The 14,988-nt window shown below is 38.0% G+C and overlaps 1 protein-coding gene and 3 pseudogenes across 1 annotated transcript; 3 read left to right on the top strand and 1 right to left on the bottom strand.

Annotated features, from left to right (window-relative positions):
- Positions 1-243: 243 nt before the first annotated feature.
- LOC120193439 lies at positions 244-4,091 on the top strand (annotated as a pseudogene).
- A 789-nt stretch (positions 4,092-4,880) lies between these two features.
- LOC120193574 lies at positions 4,881-6,467 on the top strand (annotated as a pseudogene).
- A 264-nt stretch (positions 6,468-6,731) lies between these two features.
- Positions 6,732-10,469, bottom strand: LOC120193471 (RINT1-like protein MAG2L). The gene is made up of 5 exons (XM_039195957.1): positions 10,111-10,469; positions 9,933-10,022; positions 9,029-9,144; positions 7,413-8,949; positions 6,732-7,223 (listed from the first exon to the last, which is right to left on the bottom strand). The coding sequence occupies exons 1-5, from the start codon at positions 10,400-10,402 to the stop codon at positions 6,787-6,789; spliced, it is 2,472 nt and encodes an 823-aa protein (XP_039051888.1). The 5' UTR covers positions 10,403-10,469; the 3' UTR covers positions 6,732-6,786.
- Positions 10,470-11,090: 621 nt separating this feature from the next.
- On the top strand, positions 11,091-13,113 carry LOC120193573 (annotated as a pseudogene).
- Positions 13,114-14,988: the final 1,875 nt, after the last annotated feature.

Below are 14,988 nucleotides of genomic sequence, written 5' to 3'. Positions count from 1 at the left end.
ATTATTTTTAACTATCATGTCACATGTCCGTTACTGACTAGATAGTTTGATTGAAAAAAATTAATAGATTGATGATTATATTAAAATATCTCATAATTAAGTGGTCAAATTATAAAACTAAAAAGTATTGACGTCCACTACAGCAGCGAGCTTCGAAAATTCAAATCAAAGCTGCTGTTGCGGATGGGCTTCGAGATTAGGCTTTGGGTTAGCACAGTCATTTTTGGTGTCAAGCCAGCCCAGTTAATGCTGAAACAAACAAAACAAATTAGCGATGGGCTGGGAGGCTGCGAAGGGAAGGGATGAATGAGAAAGCAGTCGGAGGAAAGCGGCGGTGAGTGAGCGAAGAAGTAGATATAACTTGGATGTTGATCATCAGGAGGACTACAGCTGTAACTTTAACCATCGCTCGCCTACCTATTCCTTGTACCATAACCCGCAGTCTTCGTGTCAGGTACTACATCCACCTTTAATGATTATATACATTATTTTCTTTCACAAAATGTTAGCCAGTTGTTCCAACTCCATCTCTTGTTCTCTGCGTGTGTATGTGTGTGTGAGTAGCAAGTTGAAGATGGAAACAAGAAGCTCAATGAGTATGAGTATGAGCACAAGCAATAGCACGGGAGGAAGCGGCAAGTCAGGACCAATAGTTCGTGAATTTGTTAGTGTAGAAGGCGGTAGCGACGCCAGAGGCCAAACTGATGCTATCAGATTCCGTCTTGTATCATACAACATTTTGGCTCAGGTAGTTTTTTTTCTCAATCTTTCTTTAACAGTTGGGGGATCTATTGGCTTCAATTACTTATTCACTTACCTTTTACGTCTTCTCAATTTTATTTCTCAATTTTAATTACAAACTCAACGAACGATATTTGTTGATTCATTATTGTTTAGTACATAACTAGAGACTACATATGTATGTACCTCAATTTAAGCCTGCTATTTAATTGTTTCACATCAGATGGAAGGCTCGTTCACAAGCAATTTTAACTCTTCTTAAAAACCTTGGAGCTGACTTTTATTCCCTTCAGGTTTGTTTTTATTCCTTTCAATGAAATTCATGAATTTTAATTTTTTGCCTATTCCATCTTCTGCTTCTTCTCTTCCTTGCATTCGTCTCTCTCTATATCTGCATGCACATTTGTACTTTGAGTGTATTGTATATGTCCTTGTTATTCTGATTTCTCTTATATATATGGTCAAAAAATGTACCAGGAAGTAGATGAGTTTGATTCGTTTTACAAAAAAAGTATGGAGGACCTTGGGTATTCTAGCATATATATTCAGAGAAGCGGACAGAAGCGTGATGGATGTGGAATATTTTATAAGAAAAACTGGTATGCTTAAACTGTTCTGTTTTTCTTTCAAAAACAATATCCTTCAATATATATTACTAGAATATCCTAGAATATATACTAGAATTTTGTCTCATATTACATAACACTGTCATGCCATCTTATTTTCATAGCAACTATTGCACAATTATTTCAGTGCAGAATTGCTCTTAGAGGAAACAATAGATTACAATGACCTTGTACCCTTGGTACATGGTGAAACCTTCTTGTCTTCGGATAAGCAGAATGCACCTCTGGCCAGCGGAAATAAAGGGGATGATCCAAAGCAAGGTAACCTTATCTATTGTTATATTTCCTTTTTAAATCCAAGCACACCTGCATTATACTTGTTGCTTGATATTTTGGCATCATGAAGGCAAGTTATGTAATTTTTATTAGACTTTTCTGTCTCTGATTTTAAAGACTGCTCTGCCTCTTGCCTTTACTTTCCTCTTCTTCGCATTACCATGTGCAATTTGTTTTAGTATTTTCTCTTCCCCTTTCTCCATAAGAATTGCCTTTGGGAGGTTTTATGCCCTTTACAAGCTGAGATGGATTAGAAATAAGCTTTATTTTGGCATTAATATCGAGCAAAAAGTTCTGTAGTAAATCTTCAAACATATAGGTCAGTTTCAGAGACCCTGTTTTCTGAGGTTTCTGGAAGTTCTTAAATTGTATTTACCTAGTTAACTGAAATATCTGTTTGCAGAAAAGCAAGCTTCTTAACCACTGAGCTGCTGGTGGCATCTTAACCAGTAACAATCTTCTTGTTGTATGTCGTAGAGATTATATGGACTAAATGTCTCCTGCTGAACTTCTATTAATTTATATTACAGCAAAAATACATTTTGATGAAGAAAAAATCTATATATTTAATCAATTATCATTTTGCAAATCTTGATGATACGGATACCTGCCTTTTCCTTCTGTTTTTTTTGTTGCTAAAACTATTTTTTTATGATTGAGCCTCGTATCATTATCTGCTACAAAATAGTAATGACATGGTATGACGGTTTTTCACTGCTTGGATGATCTGTTTCAGATTTGTCGGAAAAATTTTCAGAACTGTCAGTAAAAGGTAGTCCAGAACATCGTGGAGATCCCAATGATCCACGTGTAAGATTAAAAAGAGACTGTGTAGGAGTTATGGCTGCCTTTAAACTCAAGCATCCTTTTCATCACGTTGTCATTCTGGCAAACACTCATCTTTATTGGTAAACAGTCCAAAATTTCATTGATCCATTCAGTATAATGTGTTCATATACATATTAGATTCCATAAGTTGGCTATGCTGAAGCAAATGCATTTTTTTATAAATAAAAAAAAAAATCAGGGATCCAGAATGGGCTGATGTTAAGCTTGCCCAAGCCAAATATCTTTTAGCACGCTTATCTCAGTTTAAAACACGTGTAACAGACAGATTTGAACGTACTCCTTCAGTAATTTTGTGTGGTGATTTCAATTCAACTCCTGGAGATAAGGTTTGTCTGTCCATTTTAACTTGTTTATTAGTTTTTCATGTGTGTGCCCGCGCGTGCGCGAGTTTTCTTATCTAGTTTCCATGGGGTAATCCAAATTTGTCATCTGTGACTTTTTTTATCCATGCAATTTCGTATTGGAAAATAATCCTGATTCTGCGAGTTTCTTGATGGTTCTATTTGTATTCCTATTTTATTGTGCTCTTTTATCCGTTTAACATTTTCATGTAGAGATAAAATCTCTGGAGGAAAGACTTGGTGCTAGTGAACTAAGTTTGTGTCTAATAGCAGTTTGTCTTGCACGATTTTAATTTGCAATTTGTACTGTATAGCTAGCACATGAAAATGGGTTTTTTACCTTAATGAAAAAGCTTAATTGTGATGTTTAGCGAGCTTGACCATCCATGGGGATTCTTGTTTTTTATACAGTAGATCTTTTTTTACTCACCTTAAGCAGCTTTTGTTGAAAACCTTGTTCTCCCTCTGTGTCTGGTTTTGAGAGTGCTTTTTAGGGCACCTTATTTATTTTCATATAACTGTCCTTGACTGGCTTGTATGTCGTTCTCCCATTTTCTTCTTTGGGCCTGTTTCCTTGGGCATTATTCCATTGTGGGATAGAAACCTGGCTTAAATCTTCACTAAAGACTTGTTAAATGTCAAGTGATAATCAGACGTGTTCCTTATTGCTTGTTTCCGAGTTTTGTGGACGCCTTAAGTAGTTGCCGACAGCTTTTTTTTTGGGGGGGGGGTTATTTCTGCAATATTCTGAATGTTTTTGGTTATATTTTCAGGTTTATCAGTATCTTATTTCTGGTAACTCTTCCTCAACATCATCAGATAGAAGTTTGGAAGAACTTCCCCTTCCCTTGTGCAGCCTTTATGCTTCCACGAGCGGAGAACCGCCATTTACAAACTGCACCCCTGATTTTACAGATACACTTGACTATGTGTTCTTTTCCCCATCTGACCGCCTAAAGCCTGTCAGCATTCTCCAACTTCCAGAGCTGGATTCACCTGATGTTGCTGGTGCATTGCCAAATTATAGCCACCCAAGTGATCATCTGCCAATTGGTGCCGAATTTGAAATTTCCAAAGATTAAAATGCTTGATCCGAAAACCCGTTTAGCAGATAAACCGAACCTGTTTTGTTCGTTGCATTATTTTCTTCACCCTTTATCATTATTATTATTATTATTGGAATTCATTGACTTTCTGATTTGTTTTAAAGCCTGTAAAAGAATCGACAATAACAAAGTAGACAATTTTTTGTTTTGGAATTGGAATCTGTGTGATCATTAAGTTGGGTTTCTACTGGAATTATGTCTGAGTAGAGCGAAGTACCATGCCAAATTGGTCATTTGATCATGCAATTGTAATATAGTAGAGTGCAATGGCAACGTTTTGCAGATATAAGGGAGAACCAAAGGAAAGATGATTCATCCACTAGGTCATTACATAGGATTCATAATAGGACGTAGTTGCCGAGGTGTTGTGGCATGGGGTAATTACACTTTTTTTTAAGACATGTCTAATAGAATATGTATTAGTTTATCTTTTTTTCTTTGTGATGTGGGATTATTATCCTACGTCTTTTTAAGGTGTGACATTCTTTCTCATTAAATCTTATGACGTTATAGTCACATTGTTTTCATGGTTGTTCACCTTATCTATCCTACCTATTGAGGTGCTCGGCATGAAATTGAGTAGTAAAAGGTCCGATATTACTTGTCATGAGTTATTATCCTTTTCTCAAAAGATATTTTTGATAAGTTGTGCGACATTATCATTTTTAAATTCTATGACTTTCCTTTTTGATATGGGATATACCTCTTTAAGACGTGGCAAATGAATGCTTTTTCTCGGTGCTATTCATAGTGATATTGTATAGAATATTTTATTTGAAAATGGTGAAGGTGCAAATACACCCTGTGCCTTTAACCCAAACTTATTAAATAAGGTAAACAATGAGCAGAGCAGCACTTGCGTTATGTAACGGCTCATACAATCGTGGGATTTCATGTTATTTTTGCGGCTATCATCATCAAATGAGTACACTCTACCGGTAATGGACTCTGACTCTGATGTAGCTAATGGAAGTCCGTCAGCACCACTATAAACGTCACGTATATCTTGGCATCCCAAGATCATGGAATAACACCCTTCTCTGTATTCTGATCTTTAACATACATGATTTCATCACTCCACAAATATAACAGTACTCCCATTTGACTCTTTGAATTTTTCTTGTAAGCAATGATTAATGGTACGTGTTCTTTTACATCATCATCCATTCAACCATTGCTTCCTAGCATTCTATATAAGGGATTTGTAATGTCTTATATTTGAGTTGCCGAGAGATTGGGGGGGGGGGGAGGAATCCGAAAGAACAAAGATTGGAAGTAAAGTTGCGGAGAAAATGCGTAGTGAAAGCTGAGTGTAATTCTCCCTCCGCGGAGCGTCACCGTAAACTTACACTTTCAAACCTTGATCTTCTCTCCGGTCGTTTTCCCGTTACATACTTGTACTTGTATTGTCACAGCAGGTCGAACGGAGATTTGATCGATAATAGCGACACCTTCTTTGAGTCGCTCAAGACTTCTCTCGCCAAAACTCTAAGTTATTACTACCCTTTTTCGGTCGAATCGTTGAAGATCCGCAGACAAACCGGAGTTTAATCATATGTGACAATGGTGGTGCACTTCTACTGGAGGCGCTCGCTAATATCCCTTTGAGTTATGTTGATTGCTACAATTTAAACCAGACCCTTGAAGGGATAGTTGTGCCCTGCCTCGACATCGACGAGTTTCCGTTTCCCTTGCAGGTCCAAGTAACGTGTTACACTTGTGGAGGGATGTCCATCACTTTCACATTCGACCATGCTCTAGGTGATACCACTGCTTTCGGGAACTTTCTATCTTCGTGGTCCTGACTAGCTCGAAACATGCCTCCCTCATGCATACCAGAAAAACCAACATCTCGCTTAAGCGCCTTTACTTTGTTGACGCCTCTAGCATCAATCACCTGCAAACTCTTGCGTCTGTCAATGGTAACAAGAGAACGAAGATCGAGGCTTTCTCTGCTTATATCTGGAAGATTATGGCAACCAGCATTGAGGAAAGCCACGCCAAGTGCAAGATGGGTTGGTTAGTTGACGGACGTGGTCTTAGCTCCATGCTCCATGTCGAATTACATCGGTAATGTCTTATCCGTGACCACCAAAGAGGCAGGCATTGCCAAAATAAAGCAGGGCTCCATGTCGGACATTGCCGACATCATTCACGAGGCCATATTGAAGGCGACTAATGAAGCTCATTTCCAGGATTTGATTGATTGGATAGAATGCCACAAGCCTGGATTGATGCTCCCAAGATTCGTTCTAGGTCAGGAAGGGCCTGCTGTAGTTATCTCATCGGGACGTAGATTTCCAGTTGCCGAACTAGACTTCGGGTTTGGTACCCCTGTGCTAGGAACAGTCTCGACAACCATAAAAAACAGTGTTGGCTACATGAACCAGAGGACAAGTGCTCGGGGTGATGGCTCGTGGGTCATTTCGTCTATCTTATGGCAACAACTAGCGGCAGTATTAGAGTCGGATTCGGTTTTACAACCCCTACGTGCATCACATCTTCAAAAAGTACAATAATGTCTCCAAACAGATTGAAGGATTTAACATGTGAAGATTCATTGTAAAACATCAACTAGTAAATATGCAAGTAAAATATAAAGACTAAATTTTTAAATAATACAAGAACAACCACCACATGTGTCTGTCAGAGGATTGGCCGTCAAAGGTCTTATTTATACGCTATAATTGACCAGAAATTTATGTTTAGAGAATGTAAGTTAATCGGAGGTCAGTTAGAGCGGTTTCTGAAGGTCATCTCTGGAAATATAACAAAATTAAATAATGACGTGGTGGAAAGAACAGAAAAATGATCTATTGACTATGAATTTCACGTAGCATCGCAAAGTCAAAACTCCATTTTACTCAAAGTTTTCTCAACTTGATCAAAACGTAAGTGGGAAATTCCATAAAATCGAATACAATTTTCGCTTTTCTGACTCGATAAACCTACCAACAACCGCGTTACCTCTTCTCTGCTCATTGTTAACAGCTTCAGGATGTCTCTAATACAAGGGAAAAATGCTTGAGGACGAGCACAAAATGGTTGGAACACAAGGAACAATGCTTGCATATCAGCTGCAACCCGATTGCTTCGCTTCCTCGAAAACCGATCTTCACTTGCCAAAATGCTACCGCACATAAAATGGTCCAGCCCCTCGGCCACACTTCGCCACAAGTCCAAGAAGTCTTTTCGATTAAGATTCTTCATAAGAACATGAAGATGATTCTTCAAAGCATGCAATGCTTCAACAAGAGAATCGGATATAGCCGATTCTCCGTTTGGTGTTGTATTCTGGTCTTCATCGATAGTCCTCACAATGGTTGTATTCCGAAATTAGATTCTCAAACTGACGAAGAAGAACAGCAACGATTTCCATAAGCCCACACAAGTCCAGAAGTCTTTTCGATTAAGATTCTTCATAAGAACATGAAGATGATTCTTCAAAGCATGCAATGCTTCAACAAGAGAATCGGATATAGCCGATTCTCCGTTTGGTGTTGTATTCTGGTCTTCATCGATATAGTCCTCACAATGGTTGTATTCCGAAATTAGATTCTCAAACTGACGAAGAAGAACAGCAACGATTTCCATAAGCCAGTTGGTCTCTAGTTCAGCCAAGCATTTTATTTCCTCTCCAAAGAAGCAATCAGCAGTAACACATTTGTCTTTTTCATGCATGTTAGAATCGTTTTCAGCAATTTTCATCTCCAAGAAACTTGCATCATCGCTCCATTCTTGCAGTTTAGACTCGACATATCTAGCAGCATTGATGGATTCACATGCTATAACCAACGCATTACCATCAAGATTTTCGGGAGACAATTCAGCATTTTTACAATGCAGCAGTAGTACATTAGAAAAATACCAGAAGAAACTGGCTGCAGTTGATCTTACAAATTTGGAACGTGCCGAAAGAACTGGCAAAGTTTGGCATCTGTCGGTCATTTCTTGTGCGATTTTAAGTGCAGATTCCGCAACATGTGGAGCTTTATGGGCTTCTCTAGAAGAAAGCAAAAATGCTTCACATGCTGTACTAACATCAAAGTCAACTCTATGCTTATCATCAATTTGCCAAGCTTTAGCATCCTTCAGTACTGCTTTTAGTTTCTTCCAGCCATCCTTGAGCTCCATCTTTGCCCAAATCTTAAGCCAATCTGGTCTATCACAAAATACTATTAACACTGACATCCCTCTTGAATGCTTGCTATAACTTTGAGTATCAGGAAATAAGAGATAAGTTTCATATCTCAATAGTGATTGCATCTGTATATCGAAACCAACAATTAGATCAACTAGATTAAGCCACAATGAGATAACTTCTAATTTCATGTCTTTCTCTTTGTATCTTTCAGCCAAGGTAGGAAAAACATTTTTTGTTAAGAACCCAGAAAGGATGCGCACCATTGCAGAAACCCAAGCTTCATTAGCACTATAGCTCGTTAATCTGGCTGCATCAATCAAAGGCTGCAAAATATCACTTACTCCTTCCATAAAGTTCCTGGTTACTCTATACACAAGAGCAAATATAAACTCAGGCTGCTCCGTCCATTTCAAGAAGTGATATTCCATTCTTTCAGCTAAAGGAGACACCAGTTCATCAATAGCCCAAAGCCGTATCTCACACTCCTGTTGACCTAACGTTTTGAACTTTCGAGCTTCTCTACGTGTGTGCAGTTTCTGCAAAGCACAAAGCAGGTGAAAACTTTGAGCATAAGACTTCTTTTCATCTCCATGCATTAAAAGTAGTGGGTTCGGGAACTCGGGGACCCCTCCACTTTCAACTTTTGATGTTAGATGTTTAGGAGGCCACCCTAAAGAAGCAAGAAGAGCACGGTGTTGTGCAAGAACTTCTGGTCGAAGTACAGCCAAAGTTTTATCCACTCTGTGATCAACTGAAACTAAAAGGTGGTGCCATCCTCTAGATTTCTCAACATTGACAATTGTCTCCTCAATATCATTCATGGCTTTTATGGCTTGATGTGATCTTTCTTCCTTTACTACAAGCTCCTGCACAGCAAGATTGTCTGGATATAATGTTGAAGATGCATTTCAAAAGAATAGGGGAAAACAGGATCAGAGTAATTACTTGTGATGTCAGTGAAGTTGAAAACTTTGTGAACATATTCCCTGTAAGGTGATTCCCCGAAGAGAAAACAACGTCCTCAAGATCTCCTACCAAGGCTTCTAACCTAAGAGTGGTTTCTGTCATAGTTAAGAGCGAGGTAAGCTCATAGTCTGGTGGCATAGTGTGTATGACAATAAGAACAAAGAAAGACAAACATATTTTAAAAGCAGAGAAACGATTGCACATTAAAGCTACAAAGTAGGAAAGTGGTTATGAATCTAAACCATTTGATTAAGAAATTCTCCATCCTTCATACCAAGTAGAGCCTAAGATCTAATAACAAAGAATATGCATGATCAACAATCACCCAATATTCTAAAATTTTAGGCAATAAACTGTAAGTATTAGTGCATTAGTTGAGCATTCTCATTCTGAAGCTGAATGAAATCACTTTCATTACTTTACAGCAAGTCTTTCCTTTCCGATTTGAAGGCAGGGATGGACCTAAGGGGCTGCTGGAGGGGACAGTTTACCTTTGGAAAATTTTAAATTCTCATATAGTTTAAGTATTTCCTTTATATTTTGTATTGATGATCTAATTTTGCTTCTCTAAAATTTTATAATTTCACACTTCTAAACTTAAGTATTTTCTTTATATTTTGTATCGATGATCTAATTTCGTTTCTCTTAAATTTTATAATTTCGTAATCCTAAATTTTAATATAACTTTTTAAGGTCAGCAACATAAAATGCTGCATCCATGTGAATAGGCAATTGAAGAAACTTGCATAAAGAAGCGAACGCAGCGTCATAGAGTGCAACACTAAACAAACCCAGTATTACGCAGAGAAATTAAGGAGACGAATGAATAGTCTGGAAGTTATCTGCTTGGAATTATTGCGATAAGGTCAAAAAATACGCTGACCAACATATTGGCGGATGGTGTGAATTCGGTGCAATTGAAGGGCAAGCCGGGGCAGCTCTTCAACCAGAAGCCTCTGCAAAGCAGTCCCATCTGCACACCCCAAATAAACTCATATCAAAAAGCGAGCGCGAGAGAGATGAAGCAAAATCAACCAACAAAATTTATGCAGAGCGCTAACAAGGACAGGAAGCGTTGAGGGTGAGCTTGAGATTTGCGAGGGAAGCTTTGGCTCGAAAAGAAGGAGAGATCCACGAAAGGGTGAGCTCCATGAGGGTGGTTCGGAGGTGTAGCAGACGATTGTCGCAATCAGAACAATGTTTGGTCCATTCCGACAACAGACAAGAACAAGAAGTAGAAGATGAAGAAACATCTTTCTGGGTCTTGAAATGTTGGTCCAGATACTCTGACTGTGATCTTCGTAGCTTGCCAACTTCCGGTAGAACTAGATTTTGGGGATCCCATCCTTCCATTACTCTCAGTTTTCACTGGATCCTCAGTTCAAAACATTCACAACTGATACTATAATAATATAATATAACTCCACCAACTCACCTCTCCCAAATTCTCTCTCCCTCGAAGAAATTTCAGTTTTTTTCCCCTAAATGAAATAAACAAAAACTGCATTCCACTGCTTTGGGTTCACCCTTTTTGGGTCTAGTTTTTTTCCGGTCCATCAACGGATACTATTGTGAATTTATGATTAGAGAAGAGCATAGGAGCAGTCAGATTTTGAATAGATCTAATTTTATAAAATTATTTTAAAAAAATTATGTTTGAACGGACACGAGCTTAGTTTTGAGACAAAAGTAAATAAATCTTGAGTAAATGTATGAAATTGTCGAATCGAAATTAAAACGACCAAAATTCAATTTTACTATTTATCCTTAATTACGACATTTCTTTCAATGAAATATTTTAATTATTAAGTAACTCTACTAAAATGACTGATATATAATATTTAAATAATAAATTAGTTCAAATTTGACTAAAATTATATTAAATTAAATTTATATATCATTAATTGTTGAGTGAGCTTGTTCGTGGTAGTATAACCTTGGAAACTTGTCTACAATATACTAAAGATATACACAAAATGTATCGTTTTTTATACAAAGAAACAATCTCTCATATGTCAATGCCATCTTGCTTGCCGTGAACATGGAAGCTGCATATTCCTCTGGTGGCTTTCCCCTTCGTGCTAGCCTCGTTGGTCCTTCTCTCACCACCTCCTCCAACGCTTCCACCAACGACTCCACGTTAGGCGAAAACATGAACCCGAACTCAATATTGCCTTTGATGCTGGGGAATCTTGATGCAACCACTTCTTTCCCGCTCATCATTGCTTCCATCAGCGTCAGATCCAACCCTTGAGGCCTCAGCGCCGGGTTCACGAAAAAATCAATCGCATTGTAAAATGAGGTCAGTTCGGATGAGCTCATAGAACCGAGCACTTGTATGCGAGGGCCTAATTCCTTGTATTGGTTGTCCCACGGTCCCGTCCCCGCCACGATCAAATACACATGAGGGTGCTTTGTTAATTTCCCTTGGATTGCATCTTGGCAGAAGTGGTATCGACTATCGACTCCCTTAACCCCTTAACAATCGTTATTGCATTCTAGTGATATATGCTTTATTTCATTCGTTAGCAACCGTTATTGCATTCAGTGATTTATGCTTTATTTTATGCCCCCCTGTAAATAATCCCTCGCTATTATGTTTTGACGGTTAGTGTGTAGACATCAGAGATGATACTTTGAATTTGATTCTCCAAATCTGTTGGCACCATGTCCAGTTTGAACCCCTTACTAACCATATTGCTTTCCAATGATATATGCTTTAGTTCATGTCCCATAGTAAATAATGAACTGGACTTGTTGATTCAATATTCTTGGGAAATAATCCTACATTATTATGTTCTAACAAGTGGCTAGGAGACATCAGAGATGAAATTTTGAACTTGATTGAGACTGTATGTTTTTTGTTGGACAGCAATTAATTTTAATGATGCATAAGACTTGTCCCTGTTTTCCTGTTCTGTAATTAAAAGGGATAAGTTAAGCAATTGACTTGTTCTTGGTCTTGAGTGATTTTTTATGAGTTTCTCTTTGAATCTGACTAATCCGTATGATGATACAGGTTATTCCTGACTCGCTTGCTGGATTAAAAAACTTGAGGAGCTTAATGTTTCCTCGATTCTTCTGCAGTCTCTGCCAGGCTCAATTGGATTGCTACCGAAATTGAAAATATTGGATGTCTCGGGAAATAAATTGAATGCCTTACCTGATTCCATTTGTCAATGCAGGTAATTGTAGCTTATCATTATAAAACAAATTGCTCTTGGTCATTATCATCACTAAAATTTGGTTTTCATCAATTCAGGTCTTTGATAGAGTTGGATGTGAGCTTCAACTCCCTCTTGTACTTGCCAACTAATTTTGGGAATGAATTGGGGAATCTACAAAGGCTTTCAGTTTATTTGAACAAACTCCGGTCCTTGCCAACTTCTATTTGTAAGATGAGATCTTTGCATTTTCTGGATGGCCACTTCAATGAACTCCGTGGTCTTCCGGATGAAATTGGTAGATTGGCAAATCTTGAGGCCCTCAACGTGAGGTGCAATTTCTCTGATATGACAGAACTTCCTGAGTCACTCTGCGAATTGATCAATCTCAAAGAGCTTGATATCAGTAACAACCAAATCAATGCCCTTCCTGATTCATTTGGTCGGCTTGACAAGCTGACAAAACTGAATTTGGATCAAAATCCTCTTGTAGTTCCACCTAAGGAAATCGTAAACCAAGGGGTTGATGCTGTGAAGATTTTCATGGCGAATAGGTGGGCTGACAAACTTGCTGAGGAAGAAAGAAAGATCATGATGGAAGTAAATGAAGTACAAGGGACTGGGTAGTTGACACGAAATGCCTCTTTCTTGAAGAGCTATGCTTCAGTTGTTGGTAGTACTGTATCAGGGTACATTGGACCTGCTGCTCCCAGGGACCCAGTTCTGGATGAGGAGCGATGATTTCAGTCACCTTCAATTTACTTCCAATTTCAGTTATTCAACTTTTTCCTCAGCTTTCCATAATCTTCAATTCCAGCTTTAGGTGAGGCCAGGATTGAAAAGGCAACAGATTTTGTTCTTGTTCTGATTCAAATGAGAGTTTTGCAGGAAAATTAATTGCGAAGACTCTCGATATATTATCGGGGGGGGGGGTACCTTGGAGCGCCTCCTCGTCGGGACCAGACCCTACTCTGGAAGAGGAGGGCTGATTTCAGTGCACCTTCAGTTTGCTGTCAATTCCAATTATCCAAGCTTTTCCTCAGCTTTCCTTGAGCCAGGGTTGAAAAGCTAACAAATTTTGTTCTTGTTTGATATTTGAGATTCTGGATTGCAAGAATAAATTGGAAAGAACCTTGTTATGCATTGCCCAAGTGGTTGCATTTTATTTTATTCAATTTTTTGCTGCAGAAAAACATGTATGTTTTTTTGTTTTTATTAGTTGTGGATGTTTATTGATAATAATAATGATGCAATATATATTGTGTTAAAAGAAAAACATGGAATGATGCTATGGTAGAAGCCCTTGAACTAAACTCTCTCTCGCACTGCCCATGAGATATGCCATTGTTGAAGATATCCATACCCTTTTGTTTCAAATGTTCAGTTTTCATGCCAAATATGCCGTTTACCAATGAACCAAACCATAAAGACACTGGTTCCATATGCATACAAATCAAAGTAGGACTGTGTACAAAATTCGACTCGGAGAAATTAATTTTTATTTGACTCGATATTAAAAGATCTTACTTGAAAAATTTTTAATAAATAAAGTTCGAGTTATAAAATAATACTTATCAATTCAATTAATTTAAAATCTTTTGATTCAATCAAATATTCACTCTTAATTTCTTGTCCCCTTCCAACTGGCCCCACTCTCTTCCACGCCAAGAATGTTACGTCCACCTCTCCTTTATCACGGGCGTGCCGACTACTGCCAACTTACCCTACACATTTCTCTTTTTCGGATCAAATATACTTTTTCTGTGTATATGTATATATATGTATATATATGTATAAAGTCGTTGAATACTTGTTATATACTATGAATTACGGTATGCTTAGTTATAATCATTTGAATCACATACATATATACTATATGATATAAGAGTGAGCATATCTTAGTTAGATCATTAGCATTGAAAAGCTATTACATGTATCTTTAAGGTCATTGGCAACACATTTTTGGAAAGTTAAATGGATCTATTTAAGGACCCATCAAAACATGGAGAGTAACTTCAACTAAGGATGGATTTAAAGGGGTTGGGCACTATCATATTTTTAAAAAACTTCAAATCCGCATATAGTTTTTTTTTAAAACTATCATATTTTTAATTTATACCATTAAAACTGTAATATAATTTTTTAAATTCGTATTTCTAACTAAAATCTTGCATCTGTTGTTGACTTAAAGTATTAATGATAACAGCAAAACCAAAAGGAAGTGATTGATGTTTGTAGCCCTTAGTGGGAGAAGGTTTAGAAAAGAGTCCCCAGCTTTACTGCACCAAGGCTTTGGCTTTCCTACATCTCTGCAAAGCGCAAGGTGCACATGCGTGGGCACGCGGGAATCTAAGATTACCCTTCGTACATACATTTACGCTTCCTCAACTCGGCTGCTCCACCGGAATCATGTTCTAGGGTCCCTCACTTCTCACTCCTCGCCACCCACCTCTATTTATACTTTCTCTACTTGCTACATACATTTGTGCACCATCATCATCTTAATCATTCTTACTAGAATGTAGACTCCCCACGGTAAACGGGAATGATCTATGCTTTTCACTAAGCATCATCGTCGACGACGTCGCCGTCTTTATTGCGGTTTGCATGCATGCAGCTGGAGGTAAGTTTCTGTTTTCATCTTCGAGACTGATAGCTAACTGTTTGTTCAGTGAAGGTTAACATGGAAAATTGGTGAGCGTCATCCATCCATGCATAGGGGAATCAAGCGTTTCTGGTCCGATCCACATGCAATAATAGATTATCTGTTTTGAT

The sequence above is a fragment of the Hibiscus syriacus genome, unplaced genomic scaffold, assembly GCF_006381635.1.
Source record: "Hibiscus syriacus cultivar Baekdansim isolate YM2019G1 unplaced genomic scaffold, ASM638163v2 tig00116996_pilon, whole genome shotgun sequence".
NCBI lineage: Eukaryota > Viridiplantae > Streptophyta > Magnoliopsida > Malvales > Malvaceae > Hibiscus > Hibiscus syriacus.
This window is presented reverse-complemented; position numbering and strand designations above follow the sequence as displayed.